The sequence below is a fragment of the Ascidiella aspersa genome, chromosome 5 (assembly GCF_963924565.1).
Source record: "Ascidiella aspersa chromosome 5, kaAscAspe10.2, whole genome shotgun sequence".
Lineage (NCBI taxonomy): Eukaryota > Metazoa > Chordata > Ascidiacea > Phlebobranchia > Ascidiidae > Ascidiella > Ascidiella aspersa.
Window position 1 is genome coordinate 30,115,116 of NC_139451.1, and position 18,203 is coordinate 30,133,318.

The window sequence follows — 18,203 nt, forward strand, 5'->3', positions numbered from 1 at the left end:
CGATTTAAACTGCATTTTTCCTTAATTGACCGGAGAAGAAGGGCTTGGCCTACGAAAAGTGGTCAAGTGGGCCGCACTATTTTGCGGCCTGTTTTTTGGCCGGCCTTGGGCCTCAGAGGCGCGTAAAAGTGCCCGGACAGGTTTGTGGCCCGGTGCGAGCGTATATAAGGCGCCAACGTCGAACTCAAAGTCACATTCAAATCTTCAGAGCATCAGAAAAGCAGCAAGCAAGTCTTGAACTTCGGAAACCGAAAACGAAAAGGTACGTTGTTTTCCGTTTTAACGTTAATTTAGTATTACATTATATGGCAGTGGCTTAAAAGGCCATGCCTTGGTTCTAAACGAAACCATCATTATTAAAGGTATTTTTGGAGCATAAAGTTTGGAGGCTTTAGTTAGACGTAGTAAAAGTTAGACGTAGTAACAGTTAAGTACCTTAACTGATGTGCCTAAAGCTGGTTTTATTGGTGACCCTTAATATTAACGGTTGATTTTTACGATTGCACATCGGCACAAAATATATCCTTTTTACTGAAAAATTAACTCATACTTAATTATTCGTTTGGGTAATCTCAGTAATATTGTAGAATAATCTAATTTGAAATTATAAGTCTCCGCTGGAGCTTTATAAAGAGAACCATAAATTTAAAACGTTCTGGAGGGCACAATAAATAAAATGTATTTATTTACTTGTTTCATTATTTTGCGCGCAAACATTCAAAGCGTTTATCCTACATACATAGGTCACAAATTAAAAAATATTCCGGACAAAAAATGGTTTACATTTAGTAGCAATATATGTGGGGTTTCGCGAAAGTATGCTCATGACGTTTGTTTTTTGCGAACAGATCAATCAACATGAAAGTCATCTGCGCAATTGGATTTCTTTGTATCGTAGCAGCTGTAAGAGCCCAAGGTAAATACTAAATGTGTATTGAAAAACCTATTTTTAAACAACTTGCTTGCGGTCGCAGTTTTGCACAAATCAACTCAGAAAAGAAGAGAATAAACACTTTCTCGCGAAATGTAGCCTATACATTGTCTACAGTTGTTTATCCCGAACGTTATTCTCAAATGTAATACATCTAAGTTTTACGTTTACACCAATTCTTTTTTTAGTTGTGTACTTGCTTGATTTGAATCATTAATTTGTTTCATATAATTCATAGAAAGCTCTAAATCCACTTTTTTATCAGAGAGATGTTTTTTGTGTGGTGATAAAAATAAAACGTTCTCCCGTAAACAAAGCCTAAAACAGCCATTTACTTAATAAACGTTAGTCGTGCCTAATTTAGATGGCTATTTACATTAAAGAAAATTATTATATTTAGACGAACATAAGTTTTATTACCCACGTTTTTACCAGCGATTTATATATTTTATTTTTGTGGTGATCATAATTGAAACCGCTTCCTCTATATTAAAAGCCTAAAACAGCCAAACACTTAATAAACGGTTTTCCTGCTTTTTCAGATGTGGACGCTGAAGCTACCGAAGCGATGCAATGCATCACTGGTTACAGCGTGAACGGAATGGGAAACTTCACCACTGAGCTTTGCAATCCTGGAGAGGTTAGTTAATTTACACTTGGTGTTTGAAAAACAAACGTTGCTATCTGCAGACACTAATTTATAGGAGCAGAAGGCATTATTTTTTCAGTCCAAATAACAGTTTATGTTTAGCGCCGTTCTGTTTTGACATGATTGTAGTTAAAGCACATATATTCTGAGTTTGGAGCATAATGGTTGGAGGTTGTAGTAAGACGTAATAAGAATATAAAATCCCATACGGAAGTAGGTAGCATTTTGAACGTTTCAAATAACTCTTTATTTTCAACATAGATTGCTATGATATATACAGAGTTGTTTAAACGTTTAAAGGGCAAGTGCTTCTATCTAGGTATATTTACATATACGCATATTAATAAATGGTCTTTACAATTTCCAGTCGTATTTGAAGAGAATTTTAAGTGTTTTAATGTTTTGAAAAACTACGTTTAGAAATACCCCATTGGTTATAAATTTTTTGAAAATCTTATTTTACCCGATAAAATAGGCTATCAATGGCTCTTTTAGTAAAATTGGCATTTTGCCTATTTGCAAAAATAACAAAGGGTATATAGCACAAAAGTTTACAAACTTTCGCAAAGTTGGAACTAAAATTTACCAAATGCAATTCAGGTTTTTTAAATGGTCTTGGCCGATAGCAATAACATTTTAAAATACTTGGTACCAAATTAATTAATTATATATTAAAAAATTACGAACTTTCACGTATAATGAGTCAATAAATTTCGTTCTAATAAAGTCTAATTTGAAAATTGTCGCTCATGACAAATCAGTTGGTTAAAACTATATTAAGTCTTGAAAATCAGACTATCAATATGCTGCTAACATATTCGTCTCAACGTCGGTTTTAAATGACGTTTATCACACATGAAGCAGCTAACATTTTTCCGACTTCAAACCTCCTAATACCTTACAACTGTGGTGTGAAAATTGAGCCGCTAATCCAATTCAGCACTTCGTGTGTGATAAACGTCATTTAAAACCGGCGTCGGTTTGCCAAACCTGGCAATTAGAAGGGCGAGGTTGGTAGAAGTAGACCTGAGGTATGTATTTTGGACGCTACAAAGTACAAATTAAATAGGAAGTGCAATTACTCGTAAGGTCACCACAGGTAAGGTTTAGTTGGCAAAAGGAAATGGCCGGGAAATAATTGGAATAAAAGCCACTTTACCAATACATATGGGAAGTTATTACCGGTAGCTCAAAATGCCAATTTCAAGGGCATAGGTAGCGTATAAACCCAATTAAAGTTAGGAATAAAACTTTGGATTTTACACCGCGTGAAAATATAAGACATTAATCGGTTACAAAAGGAAAATAAATGTAGTTAATAAACTGTAGAAATTATTTTTAACCACTAAAACAATGGTTGAAAGACGCTTTTCCAAAGGGTAAAACCTTGGTACTTGCAACACCAAAATACATACTTGTACTGAATTTGACAAATGTCTTTAAATTGTGGTTAATGTACCTTTTATAATTCGCCGCTGAAGTTTCTAAAATCTAAATTAGTTTTTGTCAGGATGCCGTGTTTTACAACAAGAAGATATATAAGTCAAATGTCATAATGTCGCAACGCGTTAATATGCGGCAAAATTTTTAACAACTTACTAGCGCCATCTAACGCATGTAAGATTTTTCACTAAATTTAAATTGAACATTTAAGATTTTTTCACTAATTTTTTGGACTAAACTGTTAGTTTGTTTTTCATTGAGAGTAAAACTTAACAGTAAAGAAAAACATGTTTCCATCGATCCTTAACTTGTTTAACAAAACTTTTGTAACTTAACAAAAAAAGAAATTAATTTAAATAAATTACAAACACGGTTTTCATTTTCGAAAGTTCGGAGATCAAAAGTTAGGATTGAATAACAGGAAACTACACTGAGATAAAGCTAACGTCATTATTGTAATTTTCGTTCAAACTGCAATGTTATAAAAAACAACTATACTTTTTTTTTACAGAACTCATGCCAGACTAAGATCGCTCGCAACGGACCATTAACGATGATTGTAAAGCGTTGTAAGGAACAAGAGGCCTGCATGAACAACCAGAAGAACAACATGGATATCTGCTACGGCAAAACTTCCTACATGAACTCGGTGAGTTCAGCTCAAAAACAGATTCATTTTTGATAAACTAAAGAGATTTTCAAGCTATTAATAACTGACTACTTAGAAGTGGCTGTTTGATTGGTTTATCCCAGTGGTTCTCAACCTTTTATGGCTTACGGCACCCTTCGAAAATAATAAATAGATTATCGGCACCCCGACTGGAATTTTCGTTGAGTATTTTATTAAAATTTCACTATAAATGGAACTGTAACAACAACATCTACTTAAAAACAGGAAATTGTCATTTGATATAATGGTCTCTAATCGTACACAAATAGTTGTATCAAGAAGCTTACCAATTGACCAAAAATCCAATTCTTAAAAATATCTAAAATAATTATCGGCAACCTTGAGCATTAGAAATGGCACACCAGGGCGCCGCGGCACCCCGGTTGAGAACCACTGGTTTACCCACTGCTCTTAAGTTGTAATATCCTGTAGCTGCTAGTTATGTCTTTAGCCTGTCGCTAGCTAACATTTCAGTATATTAAGAGACTTTAATTGGGTAAAAGTGTGTTGACAATCACGGTATTACCATAACAATTATTTGAATTGTTTTGAAAAAAATGAACAAAAAATTAAAATGTTTTCACTATTTTTGGTAAATGAAAATTTTCTCAATCTTTTAGAGCTTAGTTTCTGTTGGCTATTGTTTTTAACCAGTTTACCATAATATGGCGCTGGTCTAAAATCCTATCACAGCGCTGGCACAACTCTTTAACAACGGGCTGTGAGCGGACTATATCCGAAGCAGTCAAGTAAAGCCATCTAACACTGGCTCCAAATTTCTTGTATAAGTATTGTAACTAACCAATCTGTGTCAGGTACACATTTGCCACTTCTGCTGCATGGAAGCCAACTGCAACACTTTGGACGACATCCCAGACATGGACAAGTTCATGCCGAAAGAAGAAGAAGGCTCCGGATAGACTCACAGCAGCCTTTAGCCACATAGAAACCTTACGAACTATTTCAATAACCCATATTTTTCTGCTCTTTACTTATCTCCACTTTTCGGTGCCTGTTGCTTTTTGGACGCATTCGTCTGCAAAACTGACGATTCGAATGTAACTAATTCAGATATATTGAATAAATTTATATATTTATGATTTACCGACGAGTGAAGTGTTTATTTACTATAGCAGGGGTTGGCAATTTCTAGTCACGGACCAAAACCAAACTCAGAAAGGTCTTTGTGGCCGTTAAATTTAAACTATGTAGACTTAACGCATTTTAGTATAACAAGCGCAACCACTGTTAATCAGAGATAACTCCAGGGTATGCTATGATACAAGCAGCTCAGTTGGTAGAGCGACCGTCCCGGTAAAACCGGAAGGTCGTGAGTTCGAACCCCACCACAGGCTAGTTGTTTTGGTAGCCCCCCTAAATTCAGTTAAAAACGAACTGACGAAAATTCTGGTATTTAATTAGACATAAAATAATGTCTACGTTGGTTGCTCGCACTTCGTGTCCTTAAGTCAATAGTAAAGACATAGGGGCGTAGCATAATTCCTAGTTCAGATATTTCGCAATATTCAGCACGAGACGAAAATGGATAGCGATTAATTTTCCAAATAAATTTAGAGAAGGTGCAAAAGTCAAATGAAGTGTCAAGGATATGAAATTTCATTTTATTTTGTATATTTATGAAGTAGAATAACAATTCATAAAGCACGCATAAGCGTTTACATTTTCAGTTTTGCCATTGTACAACGTACAGCAAGCAAGTAAACATTCAAGGGGTTAACGTGTTAGTCAATCCACCGCCAACAGTGTGTGACAAGGAACGGATCAAGGATTTTGTTTGAGGGGGGAATTTTGAGAGATAACGTCACAATGTGACGTCATTACGTGAAGCCATTAAACAATAAATATTAAATAGACCTGTTTTCTATCGAGAACTCTTGCGCAACTATGCAGCTTGTAACTAACTATTACTGCTACCAGAGAAGCTGTTTTTGATTTGTTGCTATTATGCCTGGTGGCAACAGTTTATATATATATGTATGCAACTGAAATTCAGTCCAAAAAATTGATTGTTTGGTTTAAATTGGAAAGAGTTATGTAAAAGGATACCTGGCGCTTTAAGCACATAACAAAATTAAAAACCAAAGTACAGTCTAATTTAGCATAATGTACAGTTTAATTTAGCATAAATTGAACGTTATAGTTTATGGTTCATACAGTGAAACATGCAATAGCATTCATAGGACCTTCGGAATAACCAAATTCTACAAAAAGACAAAAGCATAGTAAAAGTGAATAGCTGCTTGTGTGAAGCTCGTAGTTACTAAAATTTGTATTTACTGAGTAAGAGTAAGAGTGGAAGCGTTTCCTGGTGCCACACCCTCTGGACCTGCCCCCTTTCGTAACCCCGGACACGGCCCTAGAAAGAGTCGTAACTTTTTGCGGTCTGTCGCATTCTGGCAAAATAACCCATTCACACGGCACAGAGTGACTAGTCTAGTGCCATTCACAGGCTTCTGTGACGCAACAACAGTTAATGTTTGCCAATTCAGTTCCGCAGTCGAGGCTAGTGCCGTGTGCAAAAATACGCTGCACACGCTCCGTGGTCACGTGGGTAAACAGTTAAAGGGATGGATCCACACGAAAAATGCATCATTTAAAAATGCTGTTAAAATGCCTGAAATACAAAATACAAATCTACCCTTTACTTAACTATGCATAGAATATTTTAGTCATTTTTTTACAACGAAATATCCTACATTTTAGTCAAAAATTTAGTCAATATTAAAACCTTAAGAAAGCTTTTAACCCTTTCTAGTAAAATTTGTCGCTTACTTCTGCCTTTTGGGAAGTAAAAATTCTAGCAATTTTCGTTTTGTTTAGGTTTATGCTTCACATTTAGGTGGAAGTACGATTTGCCTTTTTCAAGTCATTTCCTTTAATCAGACGCGTAAAGCATTTGTTTTTTTCAATACATTTGTTTTTTACGTTTGACGCAGTTTAGCACCGGGATTACGTATTTGCTTAAATATCACGCTATCAAGAAAGTCTAAACAAATTGCTGCTACATCTGAAGTTTTGTGAGTTATTGTCCATTGACAAATGTCAAGGGTTTTCGTTACTTTAAAGATGTATGACATGCTTAGACAAGTGTTGTGTGATATAGTCGATTGTTTAGTCGTAGGCTACCATTCAAAAACATAACACAACAACCCTAACCGAGTTTAAACTACTCAACATTTGGACTAAGTTAACAAAATATCGCGTTTATTGCAGCGGTTTAAATACTAAAAAAAATTATTTTTTAAACGGGATTTTTTTTCGTTGGATGCAGTAGGGTATTTACCGTGATGAATTATTTGCTTGAATTTCACGCAATTTGAACAATTGCTGTTACGACTTTACGTTGCAATTTGGTTTGATGTTAAATACCCCATGTTTTTTTTAAACCAACGGCTATATCATGCGACTTCAGCAAGCTTATATAATGGTAGCACGTGAATTAGTAATTAAATGGTAAACGAAAACTGAAATGGTCACAGCGCGTTCGCGACTTTCCTTAAGTGACCTATTTCAAACACAAAACTGCTTTTTAGGTTATACGTTAATTTTCTATCATTAGATTGTTTTAACTTAACCAAATGAAAAAAGTACTGGGAAATTACGGAGACATAGAATTAGATCTTTAGAGCAACACAGATAAGTCACATAATTAAACACGCCATTCCGCTTTCACATTAATGCCGCTTTCACACAGGCTGTGAGTGTTACTCTAATTGTGGGGAAGCATAAGCTAACCGATTTTATACACACGATATGACCTGATTTAATATTTTTATTTAGTGACACGCAGTAGAAACGTTTAGTCATAAGCATATTTGTTATGACATTTAAAAAAATATGTTTGCATTATTTATGCCACTTACGAATATCTCACGCTATCCGTGGCATTATTTTTGGGTTGTATGCTGATTATTTAACTTAGCTTCCATAATTATGGGCTATAACATGAGGCTATCAGTTTAACATGTTACAACGTAATGAGCCACAGTATGATGGATTGCTTAATTTTGTTTAACCAGATAAAATTCAGTTAGACTTCGTACATTATGGTGGTCATTGTAGATGTAATTAATTTTTAATCAGTAAGAATAACTGATAAATATTCTATTTAAACTGGGCAACGCCGGGTATTTCGTCTAGTAGTCTAATATAGCGTAAATTGAACATTATAGTTTATGATTCATACAGTAAAACGTGCAATAAGTATTCATAGGACCTTTAGAATAACCAAACATCCTACAAACAGACCAAGGCATAGTAAAGGTGTATAGGTGCTTGTGCGAAGCTTGTAGCCACTAAAATGTCTATTTACTTAGTAAGAGTGAAGGCGTTGCCTGGTGCCACACCCCCTGGACCCGCCCCCTTTCGTCATCCAAGACACAGCACCAAGTAAAGTCGTAACTTTTTGCGGTCTTTCTCATTCCAGTAAAATAACCCATTCACACGGCACAGAGTGACTAGTCTGGTGCCATTCACAGACTTCTGTGACGAAACAACAGTTAATGTTTGCCAATTCAGTTCCGCAGTCGAGGCTAGTGCCGTGTGCAAAAATACGTTGCACACGCTCCTGGGCCACATGGATAAACAGTTAAAGGGATAATTACACACAAAACAGCATCATTTAAAAATGCTGTTAAAATGCATGAAATACAAAATACAAATCTTCACTTTACTTAACTATGCATAGAATATTTTAGTTATTTTTTTACAATGAAATGTCTTACATTTTAGTCAAAATTTAAACTAATTAAAATGCGGTTTAGTCAATTTTAAAGCCTTAAGTAAGCTTTTAATCATTTCTAGTAAAATTTGTCACATGCTTCTGCATGTTGGGAATAAAAAATTCTAGCACATTTCGTTTTGTTTGGGCATCTGCTTCACATTTTGTTGAAAGCACGTTTTGCCTTTTTCCAGCGAATTCCTTTAATTTGACGCGTGCCGTGTGCAAAACGCAAGAATAAAACTGAATGTTTTGATGGAAATCGACATTTCGCGGACGAATTTAAAATTGTTTTAAGAACTCTACAAAGTCTACTCTACACTCTACAATGGATCCCTGTAACTGCGCAGGTGAGTTTTTTTTGTTACTGTTTATATTGAACTATTTAGGTCTAAAAAAAGGCGTAATAAATATTCAACAGTAAATTTAACGAGTTAAGTTTAAGATAACCGGAAATGCGAACCCTTTTGTGTTTCCTATGCATAGCTGTGGAGTTCTGTATTACTGTAAAACGGTTTAAAATTTAAAAAATCTTTATTTTCCCAAAAGAGACCTATGACGTCATTACTTGGTCGTGAAGTACGTAATCTACCTTGTCTAGCTAAATTACAAACCCAGCGTAAAATAGAAATATTTAAAAAAAATAAAAAACAGTTTTGCCAATCAAACGGGTATGTGTACAATTATTTAAAAAAATAAATACTATTATTTCGACTAAGAGCAAATATTCCTTCTTTTACGACGAAACTTGGCGTATTAAGGGAAATAACACAAAAAAGTCATATTTATTTGTTGGAATTGTAGCCATTAACCTTTACATTTAATGCTTTCAGCTGGCGGAGAGTGCAAGTGCAACACGTGTTCGGATTGCAGCAAATGCAAGTGCAACCCACAAACGTGTGCGTGTGGGGCGGGAAAGTGCTGCAGCTAGACCTCTGGCCAACACCTGGGGTGAGTAATAAAAGGAATTAAGCAGTAGGTGGTTGCTGCTATACTGACCTCTATTGTTTCAAGACGAGGGGCATAAAACAAACAAATTTAAAACCTATGTCAGTTAGTTTGCTGGGATAAAAGCAGAATAATTTTCTCAACAAAAAAATGTTGCTGTTTTACTGGTCTGCTCTACTGACCTTTATATAATGTTTCAAGAAAAATGATTGCAAACAAATAAATTCAAAATTGATTTTAAACTGAAAAGATTTTCTTACCGAAACGCATAAAAATTAGAGAGTTTGCGTCAGAAGGATACGTCATAATAGGACGTTCCAGATCATTACGTCATACTTTCACCGCTGCAATAGACTTGTTACCCTACATTTAAAAAATGGTATTTTTCTTGTTATATGTGATTTAATCAGGGGATTATTTCATAACATTAAAACTATTTTACAACGTAGAAAATGTTCTTGAACAATTGAATAGCCGTATTTATTATAAACACAGCGAAATTTGTTTACTCCCATACAATAGCAGTTTTTTAACGCTTTGTTTTATTTTTTCAGGGATGTACATATTTTCTTACAAGGATGTGAATCCAATTCTTTTACCTTTGCCAGCAAATATTTCTACAATCTGTAATTTACTGTTTTTCGTTTCGCGCTTTTGCAAATAAATGAATGCTGCTTTTTAAACTTTCTATTTCACGGTAAAAAATACCTGACGATTTACAAATTATTTGCAAAATATGAGAGGAAAAAAACCCAGTTAGTTCTACATAAGATCTTCTTTTATTTTTCCATAAATAAACTTTGGAAGACAATACACGGTTTTTTTTAGTAACTTTAATAAAAATATAAAAGCCATAATATTTTTATCCTCACTTGATTTTTACACCGATGATGGCAGTTATTGCTGAAACGTCTGTAAATTGCGAAATGTCGCTTTTATCAAATATTATGGCTTTTATATTTTTATTGAAGTTCCATAAATAAAGTTTATGTATAACTATATGCCGATGATAACTGCTTTGCAAATTGCTTTCCTATCCCAAATAATGTATGCTGCTAATCATAATTAGAAATGTTCGATAATATCGGAATATCGGATCAAAACCCAATGTTAAGTGGGGGACCTAGTATCGGTACTCGTCCGATACTAGGATGGTATCGTATCGGTGTCGATCCGATATAAAATTAATATAGGAATTTTGGCCTTCATTTACGAAAAACAGCAGCGATTTTTTCTTGGAAGTAAATTTATGATATAATAGTAGGTTAACAAATGGAGGTAACTAAATTTCCCAGCGCTAAAGCTAATTTTGGCCTATTGACCTAAAAAAAAAACTTCGAATGCTCTAATCCAGGGGTCGGCAAACTTTTTGGCCCTGCGGACCGGTTTGAAACTAAAATTTTTCCGCGGACCGGCCTTAAAAAAACAACAAACGTTCAGTAAAGTTAATGCATTACAACTTTTTTTTCAATGAACCAATTAAAATGTATACGTTTGTTTCAAAAACTTTCCTACTTGAATATCAAAATAATGAATTATTTTGCAATGCAACTCATATGGCCACAGCACACTGGTTTGTTTTGAACCTCACGAGTGCTTAATGCTAATAAAGATTTTTATCATACCATCAACCATGGAGTATGTTTAAACGAAAGTTAATGTGTTTTGAATAGAAAACTAAATTTAATTTTAATTTTGGCTTATTTGATGTTTTTTCTTTAAATCAAAATTTTAATTTGGCAACCCTGCTACGGACCGGTAACGAACTCCTCGCGGACCGGCGGTTGCCGACCACTGCTCTAATCAATTATTTGTTTTGTAAAGCATAGCAATGACGTAATTCAATATTCGATCGGATGGCAAAACTTTTTACCTAAAATATCGGAATGGAAATGAATTGGAAAGTATTTGACGTCCATAATTATAACTCTTGTGGCTGCCAATATAAGAGTCGCATATATTTTTCGGATCTCTCTAAGGATAAGTTGTTTCTCTTAATATGGTTCCAGATACGCGGTAAAAATTATGCTAATAAACGCTTTCCTATAATAGTTGACTTTTGTCAAGCCGAATCGCACAAAACTAATCACACGGGTTTAACTTCTGTGATTACTTTTCACCAGTGCTGCGGAGTTGGAGTCGGACTCGGGACTCGCGACTCGACGGAGTCGGTTTGTTTTGCCGGAGTCGGACTCGGGACTCGGGACTCGAGTAAGACCACGTAAAACTACCCGAGTCCCGAGTCCGACGTGCGCATGCGCAGTATCAAATTTCAAAACTGTTAAGGCGGCAAAATAAGTAGTAAAAGTGTAATAGCAAGTGGTGAAATGTTTTCAAACCATGTAACGCGGGTGGATCAGTTATGACACCAATATGAGTGGATTGCAGAAAATCCACCTTTATTTAGTTGCGTAAATGGTAAAATACAGGCTGTAGAGTCAGAGCTGGACTCGGGACTCGACGAAATCTTACATTTGGCTGGAGTCGGACTCGGGTGTTTTTTTTGGCCGGAGCCGGACTCGGGTTGTTTTTAACCGACTCCGCAGCCCTGCTTTTCACAGTCGTCTAACTAAACCAATTCACACAAAGGTTTCTGCTCAATAACCTGATATTTTCTTAAAATCGTAGTTACAGAAATTTACGCAAAAGGGTGGTTACCGGGTGTTTTTGTTTACTATTTGACTTTTTTACAGTTTGTTTTTTTTCCGGCTTGAGTTTGGTGATTTTAATAACCCGTAACAACTACATAAAATAACCCGTAACAACTACATAAAATGTTAGTTACAGAAGTAGGTGGCATTCTCATAGACCGCTGGAAAAGCATAATAGACTATTTTAGTCCATTTAAAACAGCCTTAAAACACTGGTTTTGCGTAACGCTTGAATGCGGGTCGTTAGTAATTTTCCCTTACTAAAAGCATAAACATTGAAATATTGCAGACGAGGGGAGGCCAACCAGTCAGAGGCCAAGAACCACATTTTTAGTTGGTTAACCACACAGATCCGCACATCACACATGGGCAGAAATAAATGTCAACCTTGGAGCATAATGATTGGAGGTTGTGTTTAGACGTAGAATACATATCAAAGCTCAAACAGAAGTATAGGTAATATTTAAACGTTTCAAATCAATCCTAAAATAATGGCTGGAGGTTGTAGTTGGACGTAGAATGAATATCAAAGCCCATACAGAAGTATATAGGTAATATTTGAACGTTTCGAATAAATCTTAAGATAATGGTTGGAGGTTTAATTTAGATGTAGTAAGATTTAAGAATATCAAAGCTCATACCAAATAGGTGGCACTCTGAACGTTTTAACTTCTCTTTTTTTAGTTTCAACATCTAATATCAAGCTGTTTCTCACTTACATACACACATATCTTTGCTTAGCTAAATTTGTTATATTGTACGACCCATAGTTCGCCTTTTTTTGTAGGCTATACTTTGCCGATTCTGGTATTCACACATTAGGGCGAATTTCTAATTACCGGGAAAAAGTTGTGAGCATGGGTGGATACCATATAGTTATGTTAGAACCCGAACTTTATAGGGCCGCAGTTTGGCTACCTTTGTTCGCACATGTTCAAGCTCTGATTTTTTAAATAAATAAATCCGTTTGCACAAGAGTTGCTTCACTAATACCAGGTAAATTGCTAGTAGCAATTGCGTTCACAGATAGTGGGTTTATTGTAGTTTTTTAGGTCCTGATTTGGTTAACGCTACGAAATTTTACTTCTACTCCTAAAATGTATTAGCTTTCGTCGAAGCCAAAACCCTAAAAAGGCCGCTGGTCTAGAATCCTAACCACGTTCAAATAACTCGTAAATCAACGCAAATTATTTGGTTTAGGGTGCGGGTTAGAGTTTGTAATGAGGTTGGTCAAATATTATTGTTATATTTATTTCTCCAGTGCAATTTCAATTTTGATATCTGGTTTTGTTAGTTCAAATGAAAAAAGTGGTAGGGTTCTAGACCAGCGCCAAAAAGGTATATGCAATAGAACTATATATTTTTGTGATACACCACCGAACACTTTTAAACAGTTATTGAGATAAATTTATTATCCCCAAAAAAATATTTAAACAAATTTTCCAATTTGTTTGTTAGCTTTTTAGCTTAAAAACAAAATGTTGCAGTAAAAAACACAGGGGTTTGCTAAACACCCTTCCATGCAAAATTTATGAAGTCACCGGAAATAGTAATCCTTTTGTCAAACTCATATTCCAATTGCCCTATGCAGTTTCCGGACCTGTTCACCAGTCTTGTGTGACGTAACAACAGATAATGTTTGTCAATTCAGTTCCCAGTCGAGGCTAGTGCCGTGTGCAAAAATACGCTGCACACGCTCCTTGGTCACGTGGGTAAATAGTTAAAGGGATATTTCCACGCGAAAAAAGCATCATTTAAAACTGCTATTAAAATGCCTGAAATACAAAATACAAATCCACACTTTACTTAACTATACATACAATTTTTTATTTTTTTTTACAATGAAATATCCCACATCTTAGCCGAAATTTAAACTATTTAAATTCCGGTTTAAGCGATTATAAAGCCTTGAAAAAAATGTTTAACCCTTTCTAGTAAAATTTGTCGCATAATTATGCATTTTATCAAGTGAATTCTTGCACAATTCGTTTCGTTTAGGTTTGTGCTTCACATTTAGTTGGAAGTACGTTTGCCTTTTTCTAGTCAATTCCTTTAATTTGACGCGTGCCGTGTGCAAATCACAACAATAAATGTGAATGCTTTGATGGAAATCGACATTTCGCGGACGAGTTTAAAATTATTTATTGATCTACAAACTACAAAGTCTATTCTACACTCTACAATGGACCCATGTAACTGCGCAAGTAAGTTATTTAAACTTGTTTAGGTTTAAAATAAGGCTTAATATATATTCAACAGTGGATTTAACGAGTTATGTTTAAGAAATACTGTACTCGCAAACCAGAACCCTTTAAACCCTTTTTTTTCTCTGCATAATTGTGGTATTAAGTTGTTCTGTATTGCAGTAAAAGGTTAAAAAATTTGAATTTTTAAAAAGAGACCTATGACGTAATTAACGTCATACCATAGTCGTGGCATACGCGATTTCTTTGTCTAGCTAAACGACAAATCCAGAAGGAAACTATGATTTTTTTTCGAAGTTATGCCAAAAAAACGCAGTATTATCGTTTTATTTCATTAAAAAAATACCCAAAAAGTGTCTATTTTTGACTGTGGAAGGTAGATTTCCTAAACTGTCAGGATTTTACACATCATAACCAGAAAAAAACATGAACGATGGGATGTGAATTCGTGTCAACGTTTTACTTTTAGTTTTGCCCACCGCTATTATTTGAAAGCATAAATACTAAAAAACACTTACATTTGACCAAAAACCATATATTCGACCAAAAAACAAAATTCGTTCTGTTTCGACCGAAATATGATGTATTAGGAGAAATAAAACAAAAAAAAGGTCGTATTTATTAGTTGGAATTGTGGAAGCCAAATTGTAGCAATTAACCCATACATTTGATGCTTTCAGCTACCGGAGTTTGCAAGTGCCATACTTGTTCTGATTGTAGCAAGTGCAAGTGCAACCCAGAGACGTGTAAGTGCGGGGCGGGAAAGTGCTGCAGCTAGACCTCAGGCAACCACTTAAGGGTAAGTAATGACTGAAATTTAAACAGTAGTTGTTGTTGCTATATTGACCTTTATATAATGCTGTTTTAAGAAGAAGGGCATAAAACAAATAAATCCAAAACTTTTGTCAGTTAGTTTAATGCTGGGTTAAAAGTAGAATATTTTTTTACCAAAGAGATGTTGCTGTTCTACTAGTCTGTGCTCATAGAATGTTTATGCCACATATTAAAGTTGTTTCCTGATTTTAAGTCATCAAAACCAGTCTGATAGCGTGAATAGACTATGCTACAAAGCCCATACTTCTAGGGGCAGCTGAATTCATTTTAAAATCACTGCCTACAAGTGTGACTAATTGGGCGCGGGACTATTACAATACAACTGAAACGATCATACATATATGCGAATATGACTAACAGTACATTCAAGATTCAAGAAGCGTTGTCGTGTTGTGTTGACAGATTACTGAATTGAATATAGACTAGGGGATGAAAGTAGAATAATTTTCGTACCAAAACGCATACAAATTAGGTCTTACTTTCACCGCTGAAATAAACTTAAGAGTTTCCCCACATTTTAAAATTGGCATTTTTCCTGGTATATGATTTGATTTGGGGATCATTTTGTAACATTAAAACTACTTAAAACCGTAAAGAATTTTTCTCGCACAATTAAAGTGGCTGTATTAATTATTAACAAGGCTAAATTTGTTTACTTTTTTTTACCTTTTAACCATTTGTTTTATTTTTTTCAGGGATGTACATATTTTCTTACAAGGATGCAAAGCCAATTCTTTTACCTTAGTTAGCAAATATTTCTACAATCTGTAATTGACTGTTTTTCGTTTCGCGCTTTTGCAAATAAATGAATGTTGCTTTCTAAACTTTCTATTTCACGGTGAAAAAGGCACGAGTAAAAACGCCTAGTCATTGTCTACAAGAGACATCCTTTTATTAATCCTTTTTATTTTTCAATAAATAAAGTTGATATATAAATATATTGAGATGATAACTGCTTTGCGAATTGCTTTTCTATCCCAGATCGTGTATGCTGATCATAATTAGGGATGTTCTAATCTATAATATCGGATAGGAACCAGAACAGAAACCCAGTGCAAAGTGACCTGGGCGAACTTCGCGCGCCGAGAGTGATTTTGGGCAATATCTCCGAAAGTTGTGCAGCTAATAAGCTAACATTTTTATAAAGTCCTTGTATTGGCTTTATCAATCCAGCATTTACACTTTCAACGAAAACTACTAAAATTTATTTTAAGAATATTAATATTTAGCCATATTAAAACCTAATAGACGAACTTTCCCGCTAAATTTTTCACGATATAAACTGCAAATCACACTCTTCAAAAAGAGCCACCCCTTTTAGTCAATAACAATCGTGCCATGCTTTAATATGCGATCAAAAATTCATAACAAGTTCAACATATGGCCTTTTAAAGTCTTCAAAGAGCATCTCATATTCACGTTAGAGATCTAAAATTTTCACACACGCCTTGTGTTGGCCTAACACGTTTATAAAAAATATTAAAAACAATATTAGTATTCATGTTTATGAAAATTAAAGTTCAGCCATATTAGCAACTAATTGTCCAGCTTTCTCGCTGATATGGGTACTCGTCCGATACTAAGGTGGTATCGTTACAGTTATGGTTTACGGACAGCGGCAGCGATTCTTCCTTGAAAAGGTTAATTTAATAAAAATAGTAGTTTAAAGAAACCGTTTGCTGAAATGCCATCACCATTCACATGTTAATATTACAGAAAAAAGACGGTCAACTAGTCAGAGACCAAGAGTCACATTTTTACTTGGTTAACAGCATAAACCCTTTCACATGGGCAGAAATATACGCCAATCTGTTTCTTACTTAAATAAGCACATACCTTTGCTCAGATTCATTATTATACATGTTGCGCGCTAAGCATATTTCTCCATATTTCGTATAGGCTATACTTGCGATTTTTTATTCACACATTTACGCGAATATCTATTCATCAGGAAAAGGTTGTGATCAGGGGTGGATCCCGTAATTATATTAGAACCCGAACTTTAGAACCGCAGTTTGGCTACCTTTGTCCGCACATGTTCAAGCTTTCTATTTATCATTTAAAACAAAATCCGTTAGGTGGAGCACAAGAGTCGCTTCACATGCATTGTAGCAACCAAAAGCCTTCGACAGATTAAGACTGAACGAGCAAGATACAAGCAGGGCAGGCGAGATAAACAACTAGCCTACAGTGAGGTTAAAACTCACGACTTCCGGCCATACCGGGACCGTCGTTCTACCAACAGAGCTGCACACTATACAGGCTCAGAGGGGAGCAAGTTGAGAAACAACCATAGAATTGCTGTCAGCTTCAGCCTATGCACGTTTGTATATATTCCTCATTGTTTGCAACAATACCGTTCACAGATAGTAGGTTTATTGTATTTTATTTAGATTCGGTTAGTCTGCGATGGCTCTCTGTGTACTAGGACCTTAAAATGTCGGAATACGACCTAACCAATCAGAATTAGGCCTATACAACTTTATACCATACTCAAAACTCCACCCCAAAGTACATCAATGCCCTAATATTTTCAACCCTAACCCAAATCGTAACCCTCCACCATTTCCAGTCCCATAACTTTGTGCATTTGTATGGCCAGTTTATGTGCAAAATAATCTGCCCGACATTTCCTTGCTTTCTTGCGCAGCGATTTCAGCATTATCTTTGTTTCTCTTAAAGCACGAACAGCAGCAAAAATACAGGCAATAGTAGCGGAAAAAACTAAAAATATGCGCGCAAAAGAAATACTGGAAAACGAGCGACTAAGAGTCGTATATATATAAAGGTTTTTGCCCAAAAAGTAAAAAGGATTCAAATTTTGGCGGTCGTACATTTAACTAAACTTAGTCTTGTCGCACCAAGTTTTTGGTCGAAAAACGGTAATCAGCTTATTTACGGCAATTTCTATGTATACTATAGAAAATGTCTGTAAAAGGCGACAGCAGTAACAAACAATAACGACTAACAACAGAAAAACGACAATAACAAAAACAAACAAAAAATTGCTCGGCTGTTATGCTTTTCAAGCAGTTGGCAAAAGGAGAACGAAATCTAGAATGGCTGGCAGAAAAAGCGAAGAGCTTTCTACCGCAAAACCAACAACATCAGTTTGACAAAAAGCAAAGCAAA

General features: G+C 35.2%; 1 protein-coding gene and 1 long non-coding RNA gene across 2 annotated transcripts; both read left to right on the forward strand.

Moving 5' to 3' along the window:
* Positions 1-215: 215 nt before the first annotated feature.
* On the forward strand, positions 216-4,633 carry LOC146146302 (uncharacterized). The gene is made up of 5 exons (XM_083390401.1): positions 216-262; positions 849-916; positions 1,474-1,571; positions 3,535-3,672; positions 4,509-4,633. The coding sequence occupies exons 2-5, from the start codon at positions 859-861 to the stop codon at positions 4,611-4,613; spliced, it is 399 nt and encodes a 132-aa protein (XP_083246527.1). The 5' UTR covers positions 216-262; positions 849-858; the 3' UTR covers positions 4,614-4,633.
* A 4,005-nt stretch (positions 4,634-8,638) lies between these two features.
* On the forward strand, positions 8,639-10,070 carry LOC146146303 (uncharacterized). Its single transcript, XR_014498715.1, has 3 exons — positions 8,639-8,784; positions 9,268-9,385; positions 9,937-10,070. It is a non-coding gene; the product is annotated as an uncharacterized LOC146146303 (long non-coding RNA).
* Positions 10,071-18,203: the final 8,133 nt, after the last annotated feature.